The 17552-nt window shown below is 45.6% G+C and overlaps 1 protein-coding gene across 1 annotated transcript in view; it reads left to right on the top strand.

The window, feature by feature from the left end:
- Positions 1-218: 218 nt before the first annotated feature.
- The window catches only part of LOC142588087 (apoptosis-resistant E3 ubiquitin protein ligase 1), a 95214-nt gene continuing 77880 nt past the window's right edge, over positions 219-17552 (top strand). Inside the window, exons 1-2 of the mRNA XM_075699548.1 lie at positions 219-744; positions 1902-2129. Of these exons, the coding sequence (XP_075555663.1) occupies positions 729-744; positions 1902-2129 (244 nt within the window). The 5' untranslated portion in view covers positions 219-728. The remainder of the gene's footprint in view (positions 745-1901; positions 2130-17552) is intronic.

Genomic DNA, 17552 nt, shown 5'->3' with positions numbered 1-17552 from the left:
AAGTCCCCTAGCAGAAGGCGCGAACGTGAATTATTTTTCTTCCTTGCGCAGCAGCGTTCGCATCGTTCACATATTGTACTTTATAAAAACACACAATATTATTCTGTAACTATTTTCCATTTTCTAAATTTTGTTAAGATGCGCGGAGTTTTTTATTTAAGAACGTTAGTTTGCTACGAAACTGCGCCTATTGAACGCAGAACTGAATCAGCGTCGTGCCTGTAAGTTGGACTGTTTTTGTTGTGTTTGTGTGTATTGTCGCAGATAGCGTAACTTAAAGAAAAGCGAGTGGCAGCCTACGCATTCTCTACTAGATCAGCCGAACGATGCCATAAGTGCCGACGTTTCCACGAGCAAGGTCTCGCATTCAGTTGAGTGTGCCGCTCTGTAGTTATTCAGCGTCATCGGATCACGGGGAGACGGGGTAGCACACTACGTCGGGCTTCGCGGCATCGACAGCAGACGCCGTCGTCTAGTGTGTCACACGACCCAACGTTTGGCTTCGGGCGATACGCGCGTTTTGGTTTACGCTCGTCTGGAATAGCGCCTAAAAATGACTCGCGAGCTGCTGTCTTCGTGACGTTGTAACCTGTCAATACGCCGTTGACAAGGAGTCGATGAAAGACGGCTCTCGGGAGGGGACCGACCTATCCCCGCGATCGTCACGGCCCATTGCCTACAGGCAAATGCTGCATGCATGGGACCTGCCCATCAAGATTTCCTGAGATATGGAGGGACAGTCGGGTAAGAGACGCAGCAGACGTCGGTACGCCGCACGTCTTTCGCTCGAATGCCATCAGTGCTGTTGCAGACGAGTGCATTGTCGCTACGCGTCAATCGGCGGTGTCGGTAAAATAGTTTATGGTGATTACGATCCGTGCCTGTCGACGCATATGTCGGTGCGATTTGCTGATATTTTCTTTTTAAAAAGAGAGAGCTCCGTCGACACCTTGTCACAGTCGGGACGGCGCGCCAAATGTTTAGTAGACCGCTTATACATGTTATCCCACTTTTTATGAACGTTGCAAGCGCTCCCGTTGAAAGGTCGCGATGCAGGAGATAGGCATGGGCTTGCAAGATGCATAGTGTGTCTGTTCCCATGTTTCCTTGTGTCCCGTCTTGTCATTTTATATCAATGTATTGCTGATATGAACGTGATCTTATTATGGGGTCATGCTCATAAATTTTATGAGATATGAAACCCACAGACAATTCAAGTAATAAACAATGCTTACACAAATGATGTCTCGAACTTTGAGCCAACCAGGGGTGGCATCAGGACCTAACCGTTCGTGGGGTTGCGAGGAGAGTGGTACGTACACGATTCTTCCAGTTCATTGAAGGTGTAGGAGGGCACTATCACTTGGCACTACATGGTGGTACAAGGGTGAAGGGGGTGAGGTGATAGAAGGGCAGAAGATGTTGCTGCCTCCCCCCCTCCCTAATAAAGCACCCCTCCTACTGGAGCCAATCTTTGCACAAGGGTGTCCTGCCTTTGTAAGGATGGGTCATTGACGTTGCCGCACTGTTAACAAATCCCCTTGTCTAAACATTGCACTCCAGCCAGAGGCAGACGTTGTTCGACAAGCTGTTCATTACTTCCAAGTCTCCACCTTCCTGCGAGCCTCTGTCTTGTTCAGGCCACAAACAATTAACGGATATAGCAGTCGTAAACACTGTGTATGAAAACCACAGCCTGACCCTTGAATCCAGAGTTGTGTAAACTTGACATGGTTACGTGCATTGACTTAACTATCACCGTACGCTCTTTTTTTCATGACCTTCCTTTTTTACTTTAGCGTTTTTACTATATGTGACCGGAGCATTGAGACAGCATGCTAGCATTACGAAATCACGAGACAGGGTTGGCAGGAACAAATATCCCCTGCCATTTCTTTCAGGATCGTCGAGGGACAGCGGCATAACAGTCACGTTCATGTCACATCCGTCCATATGGCTCGCTGCACGTCTCCCGTCAGTACTGTTGTGCTCCCTGGCCACGCTTGTGTTGACGTTCCTCGCTATTCGACAGAGTGACGAGTTCATCAAGCAGCAGGACCAAGAGGATGTGTTCAGATGGCTTGACAGTGTTGGCTTTGGAGAGCACAAGCAGTTCATATATGACCAAGGTAAGGGCGGAGCGTGAAATTGACCGGTAACTGTACTTCTCTAGCACGCAGTGCTTGATAATGACACATAACGCACGGAGATTCATATGCAGGGTGTTCCAGCTATCAAGCATCACATTTAAAAAAAAAAGATGGCATCATTCTGCCAGAAGTTAACCGCGTGCATGCTGTTCACAGTAGAGTAGAGCAGCCGACAGTAAATTTTTTGTTGATGCTATTCGGTTTATTAATTAATTACAGTTGCCTAATTTTTCAATTACTGCTCTGAATGATGTGTTGTCAATGAAGGATTTGTAGAAAATTGAGAGAAACCTAAAACTGGCATGTTTTCAGCAAGGTATTTTTTGCCCATTAATTTTTTCCGGATGATAAGGAAAGCCTGCGAAAAATGAAAAAAGATCACTTGACTAACCCTCCGCCTCCAACAAAAAGCAGTGCCTTCAAACTAGCTCCACAGGAGTTAGTGGTCGATAAGTCACGCCGTGCTGTCGTGGGCGGGCAGCGCCAGATAAAGGGCCAGCTCTGGGACTAACTGCTACGGAGCTTGTGTGAAGGCACTGCTTTTTGATTTGGGCAGATGGTTAGTCGCATGATATTTTCCGTGAGCTTTCTTTATCAGCCGGAAAAAGTGAGCAGGCAAAAAGTGCGTGGTTGAAAACACCCCAGTTTTTAGTTTCTTTCAATTTCACTATGATTCTTGATTGACAGCATGGCATTCAGAGCAGTAATTAAAAGATAGCTTATTGCAATTAATTATTAAATCGAATGGCATCAACAAAACGTTACTGGCGGCTACTCAACTTGACTGGGAACAACATGTACTTGTTTATTATCTTCGTGTAGAATGGCCCATCTTTAAAAACTCGGTGTTGATAGCTGGGACACACCATGCATATGGTTTGCATTGATGTCATCATGGCCACCATGTTGGGTTACTACTACTAATGCATTGAGAAGCTTTGTAAACATGAAACATGACAGCACATGTGGATCATCTTGTGCCAAGTGACAAATCGATAATAGTGATAGTCTGTCAAAAAGCAAAACATTGTACACTTGGTAATATGGTACACCAGCGTTATCATGGCTGCCGTGTTCAGATACTAGCACGGTGTGAAGCTGCGTTTGTGATGTCACATGAAAACTATTTATAGTCAAATTTCGTTATACTAAAGTTTCACTCAGTACAAAAATACCTTTGCCATAGCCAATATTCGTTGTAAGTATGTATACGTTGCATGCTTTAATCTCATCGTCAAATATTTTAAATTTACTTTGTTATATCAGACAATGTATCTTTTATGTTTTTGTCGTTGTGCCTGCACTACAAGTTAGAAGATGACCGACCACTAAGTCCATTTCACCGCACTCATCAATGTTGGCAAAGAAAAGAGAACTGGTAACAAATATCAATCGAATTACAAATTCAAGGCACTAAAAATATTGTTAGCTATGCATCATATAGGACCAAGTTGGTGACAAACAGTGATTGAGCAAAAAATGTTGCTGGAGCCGGCGACATAACTTTGTTCAGCCACTGTTAATCGCTTCAAGCCTCCATCTTCCTACGAACATTTGTCTTGTTCAAGTTTTTGACATGCCTTCATTGTTACCCAATTTACCTCTGTTATTGTGGTGCGGTTTCAAAGCACCACCGACTTGCCCCTTGCAACCGTATGGTTATCCCATTGCAAGCTGTGTAAACACATAGTACGTATGTTTTAGGAAAGGTAGAAAGTCTGTGTCTATAATGAGTCTACACAAGTACACTCCTGCAGCTAGCATGGGCAAATTTCCCTTCGGGTGGGTGTTTCACTGCAATCTGAACACCTGAATGACCATATATGTGGGTAGAGTCTTCCCTGTGTGCCTGTATGTATCCTGTTTATGGCATGAGAAGATATTATATTTGGGACAGATAAGATGGGACGGGGACCGGGGGGGGGGGGCTATATATACTATATACTATTGCGCTAGTAACTCTGAAAGGTAGATAAGACTGTATGTCCACTTATTCTCGCTCCATTATCTGATATCCCATAGGGCAGATAAGGCAGGTGACTGCAGTCTTTTGTTCATTGCTTTAAAAAAAGAAAAGCTTTTAACAACTATGATTCATCAGGACACACAAAAAGCAAATTCAGGACAACAGCTGGGTACTCACTATCCAAATATGTGTTGAACAAAAGAATTGCTCTTGTTCGGTCGCTGCTGGACTGATTTCATGGGAATTCACTACACTGAATAAGCGAGTACCTTAGCTTTGGTGAGTGTTGACTGAGCTTGTTAACATTGGCAAAAACTACAGCAGTAAAGTTGCACACAAAGGTTGTTAGCAATAAACACTTGATATGCTATTTATGCCTCTGACCTATACCATTTTTAATGATATAAAGTTTTGCTTAACTCTCTTTACTGATGTAGCTGTTACATGCAGGATTAATTTGACCCATTGATTTTATTTGCTTTAGAAATGCTCTCGCATGCTTAACAGAGTTGTAGTTTCAGCCTTGGTGCCAGAGTTTTGAAGTTTCAGACCTAACATTTCGCGTTTATTTTCTTTTTCTTTCAAATTTTGTAAATTTTCGCAAAGCATTTTATGGCTTTATTATGAATTCAAGTTTTACTGCAGTCACTTACTAGGATTCTAATAAGTTGAACAGTTGCCTGCCATAGTGCTTCTGTGTGTGTGTGTGTGTTTGTATTAGGATGGCCCAAGCAATAGGTTTCTCAGTAAAGGTATTATATCAGCGACATAGCCAGGAATTCTTTTTTGATGGTTGGGGGGGGGAGGGGAGAGCACACACACTTGACTGGGAACAAGGTGGAGAAGAGGGGGCTTGGGGGTGGACACGTGGTCAATGTGCTTGGCTGTGCCCATGCATTAGATACAGCATACTCCGGATACACAAACCTCACTTCAGCATAAATACTGGATACACAGGACGAGTGTGCCGACATTGGTTTGCCATCGCTAGGAACAATGTTAGCAAATTGCATTTAAGCGAAACACTTCCTTTTGTGAACTCCGATTAAACGGAACTGGAACCAAAAGCGCACCTATCTCAATGGCGGTCGCACTTCATGTAAAACAGGAGTAGATAGTCAAACATGTCAAATGGTGATGCCAAATAGCCAATAAAATCCAATCTATCAGGCAGTTGTGTTGTCATAGCATTAGCGGCTACTGTGCAGCGTTCACATTGCCTATTTTATTCATTCCTTCATTCATTGTGATGGCAACACTCAAAAAGCGAGAGCGCATGAATGAATGCCTTGTGCGAAAGAATCTGTGCTATTCCAAGCAGTCTGCAATAACATTTTTTTTTTCTCACCATGTTGAAGTCAGAACGCTCAAAACTTTTCAAATACAACAATCTTTTTTGAAATTTTTGCGGCCTTTGCATAAATAAGATTTCTGATAAACGGAACTATTTTTCTGATCCTTTGACTTCCATTTAAGCCTATTCTACTGCACGTCAAATGTAATCAACCTGCCATGGCAGCTCACTTGTAATAGTATTCTGCTGTTGATCATGATGTCACAATTTGGTGCTCGCCTGTGCCAAATACATTACGTTCCGGGCAGAATGAATGAGCTCATGTACGAAGCTGTAGGTGTATATTCATGAACCCCAGAGGGGCCAAATCAAGCTCAACACCGCTAACTACAGCAGCTCCCATGGTCTCTATGTTGCCTTAGTTTGTTGAACCTCATCAGTAAGTCAGTTAAATAAATTTGTTTCTATTAAATTGTTAAATGAAAGCCTTCAGTGGTTTCATTCTTCTGGCTGGTGATCTTTTAACATCTTCATGCAATATTGCCAATGAAAGCTAGGTCACTGTCAGCCATGTCACACATTATTTTGACTTATAAAAAAAAAAAAAACTTTGCCTCACTAATTGTTCTTTATAGCAGGGAACAAACTAAAGCAATGTTGAAGTGCAGAATATGCTGCCAGAATTATCCATATTGTATGTAATCGCAAGGGATCCTGTGTAATGATTACTTGGTGTCCTCACGTTTGTAGTTATTTTGTACTATAGATCTAAATCTTAACTGCCTACAGCAAGATGTAAATGCTTAGAGCAGATACCCCCTCACTATGAAGCCGCAAGTACCAAGCTGGGTTTCTTTACAATCGAACGATGGAAGCTAGGTGTGCATGGGGGTTGATTATAGCTCTTGCAAACAAACTGACGCAAGGCACGTGAGTGCAAACACACAAGAGGCCAGCTTTTTCTCCTATGCGATGCTATAGCTAGCCCAAATATGAGCATACTCCCAATCCAATTTAAAAAAAGCATGTGCCTTTTCAAGAATTTGGAGGATGCTTAAGCTTTGCCTTTAAGAGTGGAACACGATAGCATTCAAAGCTCCCTGACTGCCTCTCACGCTTTCCGGCAACTGCGGCTTATGTAACGTAACCATAATGTTTACCAGGGGATGCTGGCGGCAAACGCTATGCACAAAGGCAAGCTTTCTGGTAGAAACGCGGCCTCTTGCGTGGGCCGCGCATGCGCGGAGGCGAGCGCCATCTGGATGGTGTTGCAAGAACCTGGGCGCGCCGCTCTGTGATTGACAGAAACGCTGGAAAAGGGGTTTGTGTTTCAGTCTCCGTGTAACAGAATTATGTTTTCTCGTATATTCAGATTACTATCCGGCACTATCGTGTCTGTAGGTCGTGTGTAAGTCGCACTTTACGATTTTTCTGACGCATTTTACTTTTAGAAATTTAGTTCAGTAACACCTCTGCGCAACACGGAGTTGGGTATGCATGGTTCAGAATGATTTTTCGCTCCGAACACTGTCGACGCGGGACGCTTATCGGGTTGATATCGCGTTAATTAAACTATCGCGTTAATATCCACAGTTGAAAGTTAGCGTCATGTGTTGTCATTTTTATGTTTGTCCGTCTTTTTAAGCGCTATTGACGTTCCAAGCATACCAGTGAACTCCCGAATTTTCCCCAAAGTTCACGAATTCAGGATCATTCTGCGACTTTACGGATGTTTCGTCAAGCTTCCCGAAAAATAAATTCGCTTTGTAAAGAGAAGTTTTGCTCGTCAGTCTGCCACCACATCCATGGGGAACTGACACCAGAGGGTACTTTGAGCAAGTATGATAACGCAAAGGGGAGTGCCTTGCTGTTGGAGGCCCAAGCTGGCTGCCTCGGGACGAAAACGTAACCGGAGCAAATAAGCGCCCAGGATAAGGCGTGTGTACTGCTGAAGAAAAAAAATCGCCGACGATTACAATGCTCCCTAGTGCGAAATTTGAGCGGAGCTGCATACTTTATTTCATTTCGCGATATATTGAGTCATCGCACCGATACCGACTGGCAGAGCCACGACTCGCGGCGCTTTATATAGACCGGCCACACGGTTGCCGCGGTTGCCGGGATTATGCAACGGTAATCCTTACCGGAAACGCTTGCAGTGAACGATGTGCGAGAAGGCGAGCTTTCTGGTTCTTTTTCTTCCCCACATGACCGGTGCCATGGATGGATTGATGGATGTTATGAGCGTCCCCTTTGGAACGGGGGGCGGTGGGTTGCGCCTCCAAGCTCTTGCTATTATACTGCCTAATGTCCTGCCTAAGTTAAACAATAAAAAAAACCGTGAACTACCACACCCAAACTTTCTGATCCCCTAGTGCGAACTGTGCTTTTGTACGTCTCCGTCTTTTGTTGTTTCCCCACTTTTCTTCCATCAATCCTCCAATCGCCTCTTACTAATGCCTATTGCGGACATGTTTACTTTACCACTGCTCCCGCTGAACCCAAGGGCTTCAAGGAGGCCAGTGGTGCCTAAATCGACCGCTGGGTAGACGTCTTCACATTCTAATAAAACATGCTCCATAGTTTCCTTAGCTTTACCGCAGCAAGCACATGCTTCTTCTTCCTTCTTTTATCTCCCTTTATAGGTGCGTGTTCTAAGGCATCCCGATCTCGCTTCGAAAAGTAATGAGCTTCCCTTTGAGTTATCATAAATTGTTTCTTTCCTGATTTCTTTTTTTCCCTCTTAAGTAGTTACTCATGGCAGGTTTCTTTTCCATTGCCGCCACCCATGAGATTATTTCAGCCTCTCTGACTTTCCGCTTGACCTTCTTTGTTTCTGTGTTGCCCACCCTACAGGCCGCATACTTGCTGGCAAGCTTCGTAGTTCTTTTCCTCCACTGTGAATCACTGAATCACTCCACTGTTCTTTTCCTCCACTGCGTGGATGCGCGGACGTCGGCGCCCTCTGGTGGTGTTTCGAGGTGGCTTCCTCCACTTTGCTCCTCATGCTGCCGGTGCACCCGCCTCCTCCGCTTGCCTCCTCGCGCTCTCTTCGCTCTCGCCGTGTTACATCCCCCGCTGCACTCCGTTTTTCGCTGTGCTCGTTCGCGCGGTTACGCCGCCGAGGCACGCCGACGCTCAACGCAGGAACGGGCGTCTAAGAGCTGCGCTCTAGAGTCTGCAATCGATTCGGCACGTCGTAGTGGAATGCGAAAATATTCAGCCAGCCGAGGCCCGTAGGAGATGTCCACCTTCCAGAAGCGTTGGGATCCAAAGAAGGCAGGATTAACTGGTCAGCAGTCGAAATAAGAAAGATACGATTGGCGTATTGGGTGGAAGGGAAACAAGGAAGATATTGGTGGAACCGGAGTTATTTCAAGTGTTGGTAATGGTATGCACTACAGTGACAGATGTTTTTAATACGAAAGCCAAGATCGAGATCAGATATGCGCAAAAGGCTAGATAGCGATATATGTAGTAAAACCTGATTAAATCAAGCAGACTAGGGAACCGTTTGTCCCTACCCCGTTTCAAAGAGGATGCCAATAAACATAACAATCATTAAATTTCGACACGCTCCCAAATCGGGTAATATCGGCAACAGCGAAGCCGCTGAGAAAGTCTCTGTGGTCTAAAAGCAGTACGTTGCTCGTCAGTTTGTGCTGTTACAAGCTTGCTAGGTGCTTACGTGATACGTCCGAAGGTAAATCATCGTTAATAGAACGTTTACCCTGCCAAAGGTGTATGCTGAGGGCGAACATAAAAGTGAAAAAAAAAATGCGCGCTATACACTCTTAAAAAAAGTTTGCACCCCATTGGGGCTTACCTTGTCCCACAACGATAATCGTCGTCTATCTTGGCTGCCTTTCCTATCTTTAAAAGGTCGCGCGCCCGACACTTCCAGGTCACTACCGGCATGCGTGTCTCAGCGTGACAGCATTCTTGACAGGAAACTCGCGAGCTCAGAGTTTTTAAGAAAGGAAATGGCAGCAAGGCAGATGACGACTATCGTTGTGGGACAAGACTCGTGTAAGGGCCGCACTTCTTTTTCACCATTTTGACCAGGTGCACCTTACACGGGACCAAACCTTCTGGACTACAGCACACCCCGGATCCCCAAATGTATAACTGCATCAGAGGTCAACACGCAGTTTTCGCCATCTGGTGAGGACACGCGGAAGTGCGCAGCGCGCGTCATCGGGGCACCGAACGCGATTGCTTCTCTGATGGAAATACCCCCCCCCCCCAAATTTTGGGTTGCCAAGTTGGGGGTGCGGCCCTTACACGAGTCAGTAGGTAAGCCCAAAAGGGTGCAAACTTTTTAAAGAGTGTATTCCTCCCACCTCTCCACTTCCGGGGCCGTACGTATCCGCAAGATCTTTTACGAATTTTAGGTTCAAAGGTTGGCAGGTGTGTAACGAAGGTTGGTTCCACGGTGACACGCTCTGAGGAATCGAGGATTTCGACTCGAGCGCTTATGTTTCGCCCACGTTGGACTTCGAGGCGTGTAGGTCGTCCACCGGCTGGCGCGGTCCCGCGAAGCGATTCGAGCGATCGTGTTCGCCCACGCCAGTACCGCTCTGGACCCGAAGCCGAACGGGAAAGCCCTCCGAGGTGAGGCCGCGAGCCCCAGCAGAGAGGCCGAAACCGTGGACGAAGGGAAAAAAAAACTACTAGGAGGGAGCATGACATCAGGCAACTAACCTGGACAAGCGAACCTCCTCCTCCGACGCCGCCCATCCTTGTCGAAAAAACTCGTAATCCCCACATCCAACAACCCGTATAAACATGGGGGATCCCATATATAAACCATATGTCCCCATATATGACACGGGTCATGCGCCATATGACCACCATATAACAATATGGAAGTCCCATATAAAATTCCCAATGTTCTCGTATATCATACGGGGCAAGTCCCATATGATTATGTGAACGTATGGGGATCCCATATAAAAAACCCACATGTCCACATATATCATATGGGGGCATGTTCCATATGATATGTCGGATCCCCATATGTTCATATGGAATTATTGGATGTGGGGCTTGTTCTTTCGATATGGCTTCCTCCCTTCGAAGCCCACCTGCGCGTTTTCTCTTCAGATGTAGGTCCTTCAAGGTTGCCGGATCTTTCAGCGCATCGCTTAGTTCGTGGTAGCTTATAAAGACTCCCTCGCTAACCCGGTCTCACTGCCACATATAGCAATACGTGCGTCCGGCCACACGTAAGTTACCGCTTACCTACGCGTGGCGAGGGCATAGTATTTACCATGCGCCGTTTTTACATGTTCAATGACTACAGGCTTCAAGATTGTCACGTGACACTCTCGCCTAGTCTTTTTTCCCTTTCATATCGCGCCCCAGCTACCCCACCCCGTCAGGTGGCGCCTAGCATGGATGGATGGATGGATGTTATGAGCGTCCCCTTTGAACTAGGTGGTGGGTTGCTGCACCAAGCTCTTGCTATTATACTGCCTAATTTCCTACCTAGGTTACTCAATAAAAAAAAGAAAAAGAACACGATCTACTCCCACAAGCAAATTTTCTGATCCCCTATTGCGAACTGTGCTTTTGTACGTCTCCGCTTTTTGTCGCTTCCCTACTTTTCTTCCACCAATCCTCCAGACGCCTCTTACTAATCCCTGTTGCGGACATGTTTACTTTACCACTGCTCCCGCTGAACCCAAGGAGGCCATTGGTGCCTAAATCGACCGCTGGGTAGACGTCTTCACATTCTAATAAAACTTGCTCCATAGTTTTCCCAGCTTCACCGCAGCAAGCACATCCTTCTTCTTCCTTCTTGTATCTCGCTTTATAGGTGCGTGTTCTAAGGGATCCCGTTCTCGTTTCGAAAAGTAACGAACTTCCCTTTGAGTTATAAATTGCTTCTTCCCCGATTTCGTTTTTTCCTCTTAAGTAGTTACTCATGGCAGGTTTCCTTTCCATTGCCGCCACCCATGAGATTATTTCAGCCTCTCTGACTTTCGGCTTGACGTTCATTGTTGCTGTGTTGCCCACCCTACAGGCCGCATACTTGCTGGTAAGCTTCCTAGTTCTTTTCCTCCACTTTGAATCAATGTTTTTCCTGTACAGATACCTCAAAACCAGTGGCGTAGCCAGAAATATCGTTCGGGCGGAGGCTCACGTTGCAGCTTGGCCTCGTCCTTAAGAGGAAGCTCTAGCTCGGGGGCCCCTGTGCCAATACATGTAGAAGATGAATTCGTTTTTCACGGCAACCACTGCACCAAATTTGACGAGGTTTGTTGCATATAAAAGAAAAACTTGAATTCTACTGACTTCCGGTTTTGAATTTTTTATTTAGGTTGTAAATTTTTTGTTAAAAATTGCCAAAACTCGCAAATTTTCAGAAAACAAAGCTATCACGTTTAAAGCTATGTAACGCAACAATGAAAAATAATATCGCATTTCTGTGAATCGCATCTAATAGTACATCTTCAGCGCGCAAAATTGATGTATTGCAAATGAATCTCAAAAAATTTAGTATTATCGAAATACGGCTTTTGCAGAACCCTTCTACACCACGTAACCAATTCGCGTAAGATACAAATTGGCATACCAAATTTGTCCGCTTTGACTCTTATAATAGGTGCCGTTTGAAGAACCACGATATTTGTTCTTGATGCAGAGCTATTAGTTTGTAAACGTCGTGCTTCTATTTTTCGCACTTTCGGATTTTTCAAAATATTGTCACGTGGTCGTGACTTCAAAGAACACAGTAGCAATACTGTGAACGACAAACTAACTTTTATTGGGTGAACCTGTGCCCACAAAACAGGCTACACTTAAGCACAACGATAGCGGCGAACACGGTCGGCGATCGTCGAAAATCTGATCAGCGGGTCCAGCGCGTCAGCTTTTATACAGCAGTCATCGAATGTTCCAGACTAATCGTTGGGACCCGCGTGCCTTCCACAAAGTTCTACACCATTCGCGTCACGCGATGAAATCAGATAACACAAGGTTCGGCGACAACATACAGCGGATAGAAGCATCGATAACTTTCCAGAAACTTCGGATACATGCAGGCGCGTCCCGCGCTGTGCGATAAGATTTAGGCGGCGAAACGTGGTCGCCCGATAAATATAAGTACACGTGTCAATACCCCCCTCTTAAAAAGCATCGACCCGATGCTGCAAACAAACGAAAGTAATAAGGAAAAGCACTCGTAGCAAAGAAGACAACAAAATAAGGAAGTTCGTCAGCGTCCGTAAAAGGGTTTAAGGCGCACCACGTGGACCACTTCAGATCGTGCGCGGCGCCGCTGTGAATGCGAAATGCCGTCTGGCACGACCTCATAGTCCAGTGCGCCAATACGTCGGATGACCTTGTAGGGTCCGAAATAGCGTCGCAGTAGTTTCTCACTCAGTCCTCGTCGGCGTATCGGGGTCCATACCCAAACACGGTCGCCGGGCTGGTCCTAAATTCAGGCCCTAAATGAAAATTCTGCTTCCAATAGACACTAGAATTTAACTTTCTCTGTTAAATGCAACAAATTTCATTCAAAGCGATCCAAGGGTTATCTCAGAAAAGCGTTTCTTCGTTTTACATGTATTTCAACAGGCTGCGTCGGAGTTGGGCCCGAGCTAAAGCTTCCTTTTAATTTGTCGAGGGATCAAATATATGAATGACAACTGCATTGCCATTGCCAAAGATGCTGCAAACGAATTCTTGAACGCTGCGCACTCTCAAAACAAGTAATATATGTGTTTTTTCATAAAAAGATATACTCCTATGTGCCAGAAATTGTGCCCAAAAGAACTGATATCAATGCTTCCATGTTTTTATCTATTTAATAAATAAAAAAAAGTATCACACGATCTTTAGAACTATATCAGCTCGAAACCAGCAAAGCAGTTTATGTCGCTCATATGAAAAATGTAAAGGCCATGAAATGAATAAGTTGAGGAGAAATATATCAATGAAACTTTGTTATTCAAGAACCTTGTTTACATTTTTGTACATATGCAACGGCCAGTGAAAAATCTCTATGACGCTGTCATTTATTCCAATGTGTTACGCAGGAGCAGCTGTCACCGGTCGTGTATCGTGAGTAATTGCACCGAAATTATTGTCCCAACAGAGAGCACGTGTATAAGGCCGTTCCGCAACATATACGAGGGCGAGTCAAATGAAAGTGAGCCAATACGAATATATGACAAACGGGGTATCTTATTTAAAAGTAGTATTCATGAGCGTTTAGACATTTTTCCCATTCACTAACGAGTCGGGTGATTCCCGTCTCTTAAAACTATCGCGACTCTCGATATAAAACTCATATCGCGGGGATATCGCGACTACAGAACGCAGGCTTTCCAAGTTCTGTGATCACTTCAGTATGCGAAGCCATTTTGCAGAAAGAGAAAAGAAGTTCCGATGCTTCCCAAAAAGAAAAAGACAAAATACAAGCGCACGTGGTGCCATACCTACACAAGTTGTCACGCAATCTGAAGAAGGTTTCCAATAGACACAAAATTAATTTGGTTTTCAGTGCCCCGTGTAAGTTGTCCTCGATATGTAATCGCATGAACAAGCGCGAAAGGCACCTGTGCACCACAAATCATAAAACTCGTTTCACTGAGTGCAGGCGCAACGTCATCTATCAAATACCGCTCAGATGTGGAAAATCTTATATAGGTCAAACGGGACAGTGCTTCAATGAAAGAGCTCGTCAGCACAGCACTAACCTAAAGAATGGCTATGGGAGTCATTTAGCTGGACACTGTAACAAGTGTCAATGCACCACCATATTTGAAAAGACAAAATTCATAGGGAAAGGAAAGGGTAAGAAGGAAAGGGAAATAGTAGAGGCCTTTCATATAAGAAAGGAAGGAGATAAATGTATAAGCACTCCCTCTCTTGCCTTGTCGGAAAAAGAAATTACATTTTTGGAAGAAAGATTAAAATGTTGTTGATTTGCAGATGTTTTTACGACTGATATGCGCATGGCTATGCTGAAAAAGGTATAAATGTCCGGTGAATTTCAAATAAACTTCCAGTTGGCAGTCAGCGCTTGTCTGTGGTATTTGTTTCCCTGTGTCCTCGTCTTTTTCGCGCTGTTTCACCTCAGTTCTAAGTACGAACCAACTAGCCCTCATCAAGATCTTACTAATGCCTGAACATACCTTCTCTTAATATTTTTGTCCCGTTTCTACCCAGTGCAGGGTAGCAAACCGGGCTCAGTCCTGGTCAACCTCCCTGTCTGATTTATCCTTATGTTTCTGTTATTTTTTTCTTCTTTTTAATTGACCTCGGAAGAAGACTCGCGGAACACATGAACGTTATTATTTTTTTGCCTTAATTACACGCATCGTTTCTCTTGTCGAACACGACGCTCAGCTGTGTTGGAGCGCCAAGTAAAACTTCGTCATAGCGAAGTTGAAGAAGGAGCCAGAATGACTTCGTTATATCCATTACTTCGTTATGTTGCGTGTACTGCGCGTATTGCGTGTACTGCAATATAGACTCCCCAATATGATTCCCCCTTTAAATCCCTCTGGATGGAGAATTTCGTCTCCTTCGTTATATAAGTTGGTTCGTTTTATGCAATTTTGTTATAAAGAAATTTAACTGGTACTCGCGGACCATATTCTGTGACAGTGAAGGGCGAGTTACGGGGACGAAGCATACCCAAGAGAAAACGCTGCTGACGTTTTTTGGTCCCACATTTTTATCCGCGTTAGTTCAGCGCTGGTAAAAAAAAAATAAGCACCTTATCTACAGCACAAAAAGAAGAAAAAGGCAGCACCGCGAGTGTTAGATCTAACTTATTTTTTACGTTTTTTATTTTCCTGCGTTTGGACAAATGCGAAACGTCGCACGGGGAAGTGATGCCGGTTCAGTATGTGGTAAAAAAAAAAAAAACGAGAGCGTTCTAACGTGCAGAAGCTTTGCCCCTGTAGCTGTCGGAAAAGGGACGCAAATGAACTCATACACAGACAAAGGAGAGAGGATGAGCACCACTACCATGCAACTTGTACGCTGTCTCCGTCTGTGTTAATTTTGCGGCCCTTGTCGTATAGCTATGCATCGCCAATTAGCTGAACAAGAAGTACTCCTACGGCACCTGTAGCTTTCCAAAAGGACTTATTCTTGGGCAAGTTACTTAATGGGTTGTGGGGTTCTAACCCGTGCTCTTGGAAAAAGAAACGACAACACAGTAGTGCAAACAATCACAAAGGCATTTACTGCACCTTTCATAGATCATTGCCTGCTAACCGAGTTGCTATCCACAAAACATGCCGATGGGCACGCGACAAATCTAGGAAATTCGACTCACCGCGACCGGATGACGAGCGAATATGTTCGCCCCATGCTGGACACCAACGCCTGGTCGTTCGCGCGAACGATCATGCGAATGGTGGCGCGTTCGAACGAGGCCTCACGAGACGGTCTCGCATAAGCATAGATTGGCGCACCAGACCAGGGGAAGAGCCTTCTCCTTTCCGCGCCAAAGTAACCCCGCCGTTAGGTGGCGTTAGCAGCGCTACACTCGCGCCATCTCTCGTACTGCGCTTCAACCACACCGAATGCCGCGGGCATCAAGCCACGCGGCGAAGCCGGATTACAGAAGACGAGAGCTATGCGGAAAAACAACATATCAGGAAACGCGTGACAGTCACGCATCCCCACAAGGTATACTATACTTGAATGTATACTTGATTGTGGTGCGAAATACATTTCGTGAAGGCGGGGCCCAGGTCCAATCCACGAAATCGCAGGGCATTCATTAAAGTTATTTGAATGAATGAAAGGGGACAGAAAAAAGACAGTGAAGCGCGAAACTGCCAACTGTTTAATGACAGCCTCAGAAACATACAGAAACAGACAACTTCCGCGCGTGCGCAGAGAGCCAAGGTGTGACGTGGAACTATGCGTGGTCATGATAACATATTTTGAAGAAGGCACATTTCTGCAGAATGATTGATGTATCCCTGGCACAATCAGTCCATTTCTTTTTAATAAAGAAAGCTTCCAACAACACCCTGGCAGTTTGGTCCCTACTTTTGCCAAGAATCAATACTTGCTCAAAGTATGCCGCACAACGATCGACAGGCCTTACAGTGCGCAGGAAGATGCGCTTTGTCACACTTACCAATACTATTTGCATGCACCCTCAGTCTGTTGGGCTGCTAAGAACGACGTAGCGGTATCGAGTCCTTGCCACGGCGGCCGCATTTCGATGGGGGCGAAATGCGAAAACACCCGTGTGCCTAGATTTAGGTGCACGTTCAAGAACTCCAGGTGGTGTTGCGACGCCTGTTTCTCGAACCTCGACCGGCGTTACTATTGGGTAGCGTGGCGTTGTAGGCGGGCTGCAGGCGTCCGGTGGACCATGGCGACCAGGCAGGGACGAGACGATTTCTAGTGCGAAACCTGTGCTGTTTATTCAATGGTTGGTGAAGGATACGAAGAAGAGAATGAATGAATTGAAAAAGTACATTGCAGGGCCCCTTAAATAGGCCCACTAAAATCGTAGGCGGGATCTTGCTCACGTCAACGTCACGTGACGTGCACTGAGTCCCTTCGGTGCTTGGCGGCTGCTCCCACTTTCCTAAGCGACGTTGCACTTGCTTGCCTCCGCTGGCGGCAACCCGCGGGTCAGGGGTCGTAGGCGGCTGGTCCTTTCTCCCAGGTGACGTTTTCACGTGCTTGCCTCTGCTGGTAGCAACCCGGGGATCTTGTCTGGTTCGTGGAAAGCGTTCTCCTCTAGAGTTGGACAGTTCGCGGAGAGGGTGCTCCCCTTGGTTGCACACACAAAGGGGTCTGTCATCTCTGCGGGGTGCCTGCCAGACCGGCAACCACTCCAGACAACCATAGCGAGTTAGGAATCCATCCTCCGTTTCGATTAGGCATGGTCTTTGAGCGTACTTTTCGCCTGGGGTGTTACACGCCAACCGTAAGAGTAGTCAAAATTTCCAGAGTCCCCCACTACGGCGTGCCTCATAATCAGATCGGGGATTTGGCAAGTAAAGCCCCATAATTTTTTCCCCTCAGTCTGTCATTAATGCAAGGTCCCGTTTGTCCAATGTAGGACTTGCCGCAATATCTCATATACCACCCCTTCAACACAGCGTCTGAAAGGTTGAGCGTACTGCTTCTGGTATCACCGCCGCCCATC

Source organism: Dermacentor variabilis, chromosome 7 (genome assembly GCF_050947875.1).
Source record: "Dermacentor variabilis isolate Ectoservices chromosome 7, ASM5094787v1, whole genome shotgun sequence".
Classification (NCBI taxonomy): Eukaryota; Metazoa; Arthropoda; class Arachnida; order Ixodida; family Ixodidae; genus Dermacentor; species Dermacentor variabilis.
This window is presented reverse-complemented; position numbering and strand designations above follow the sequence as displayed.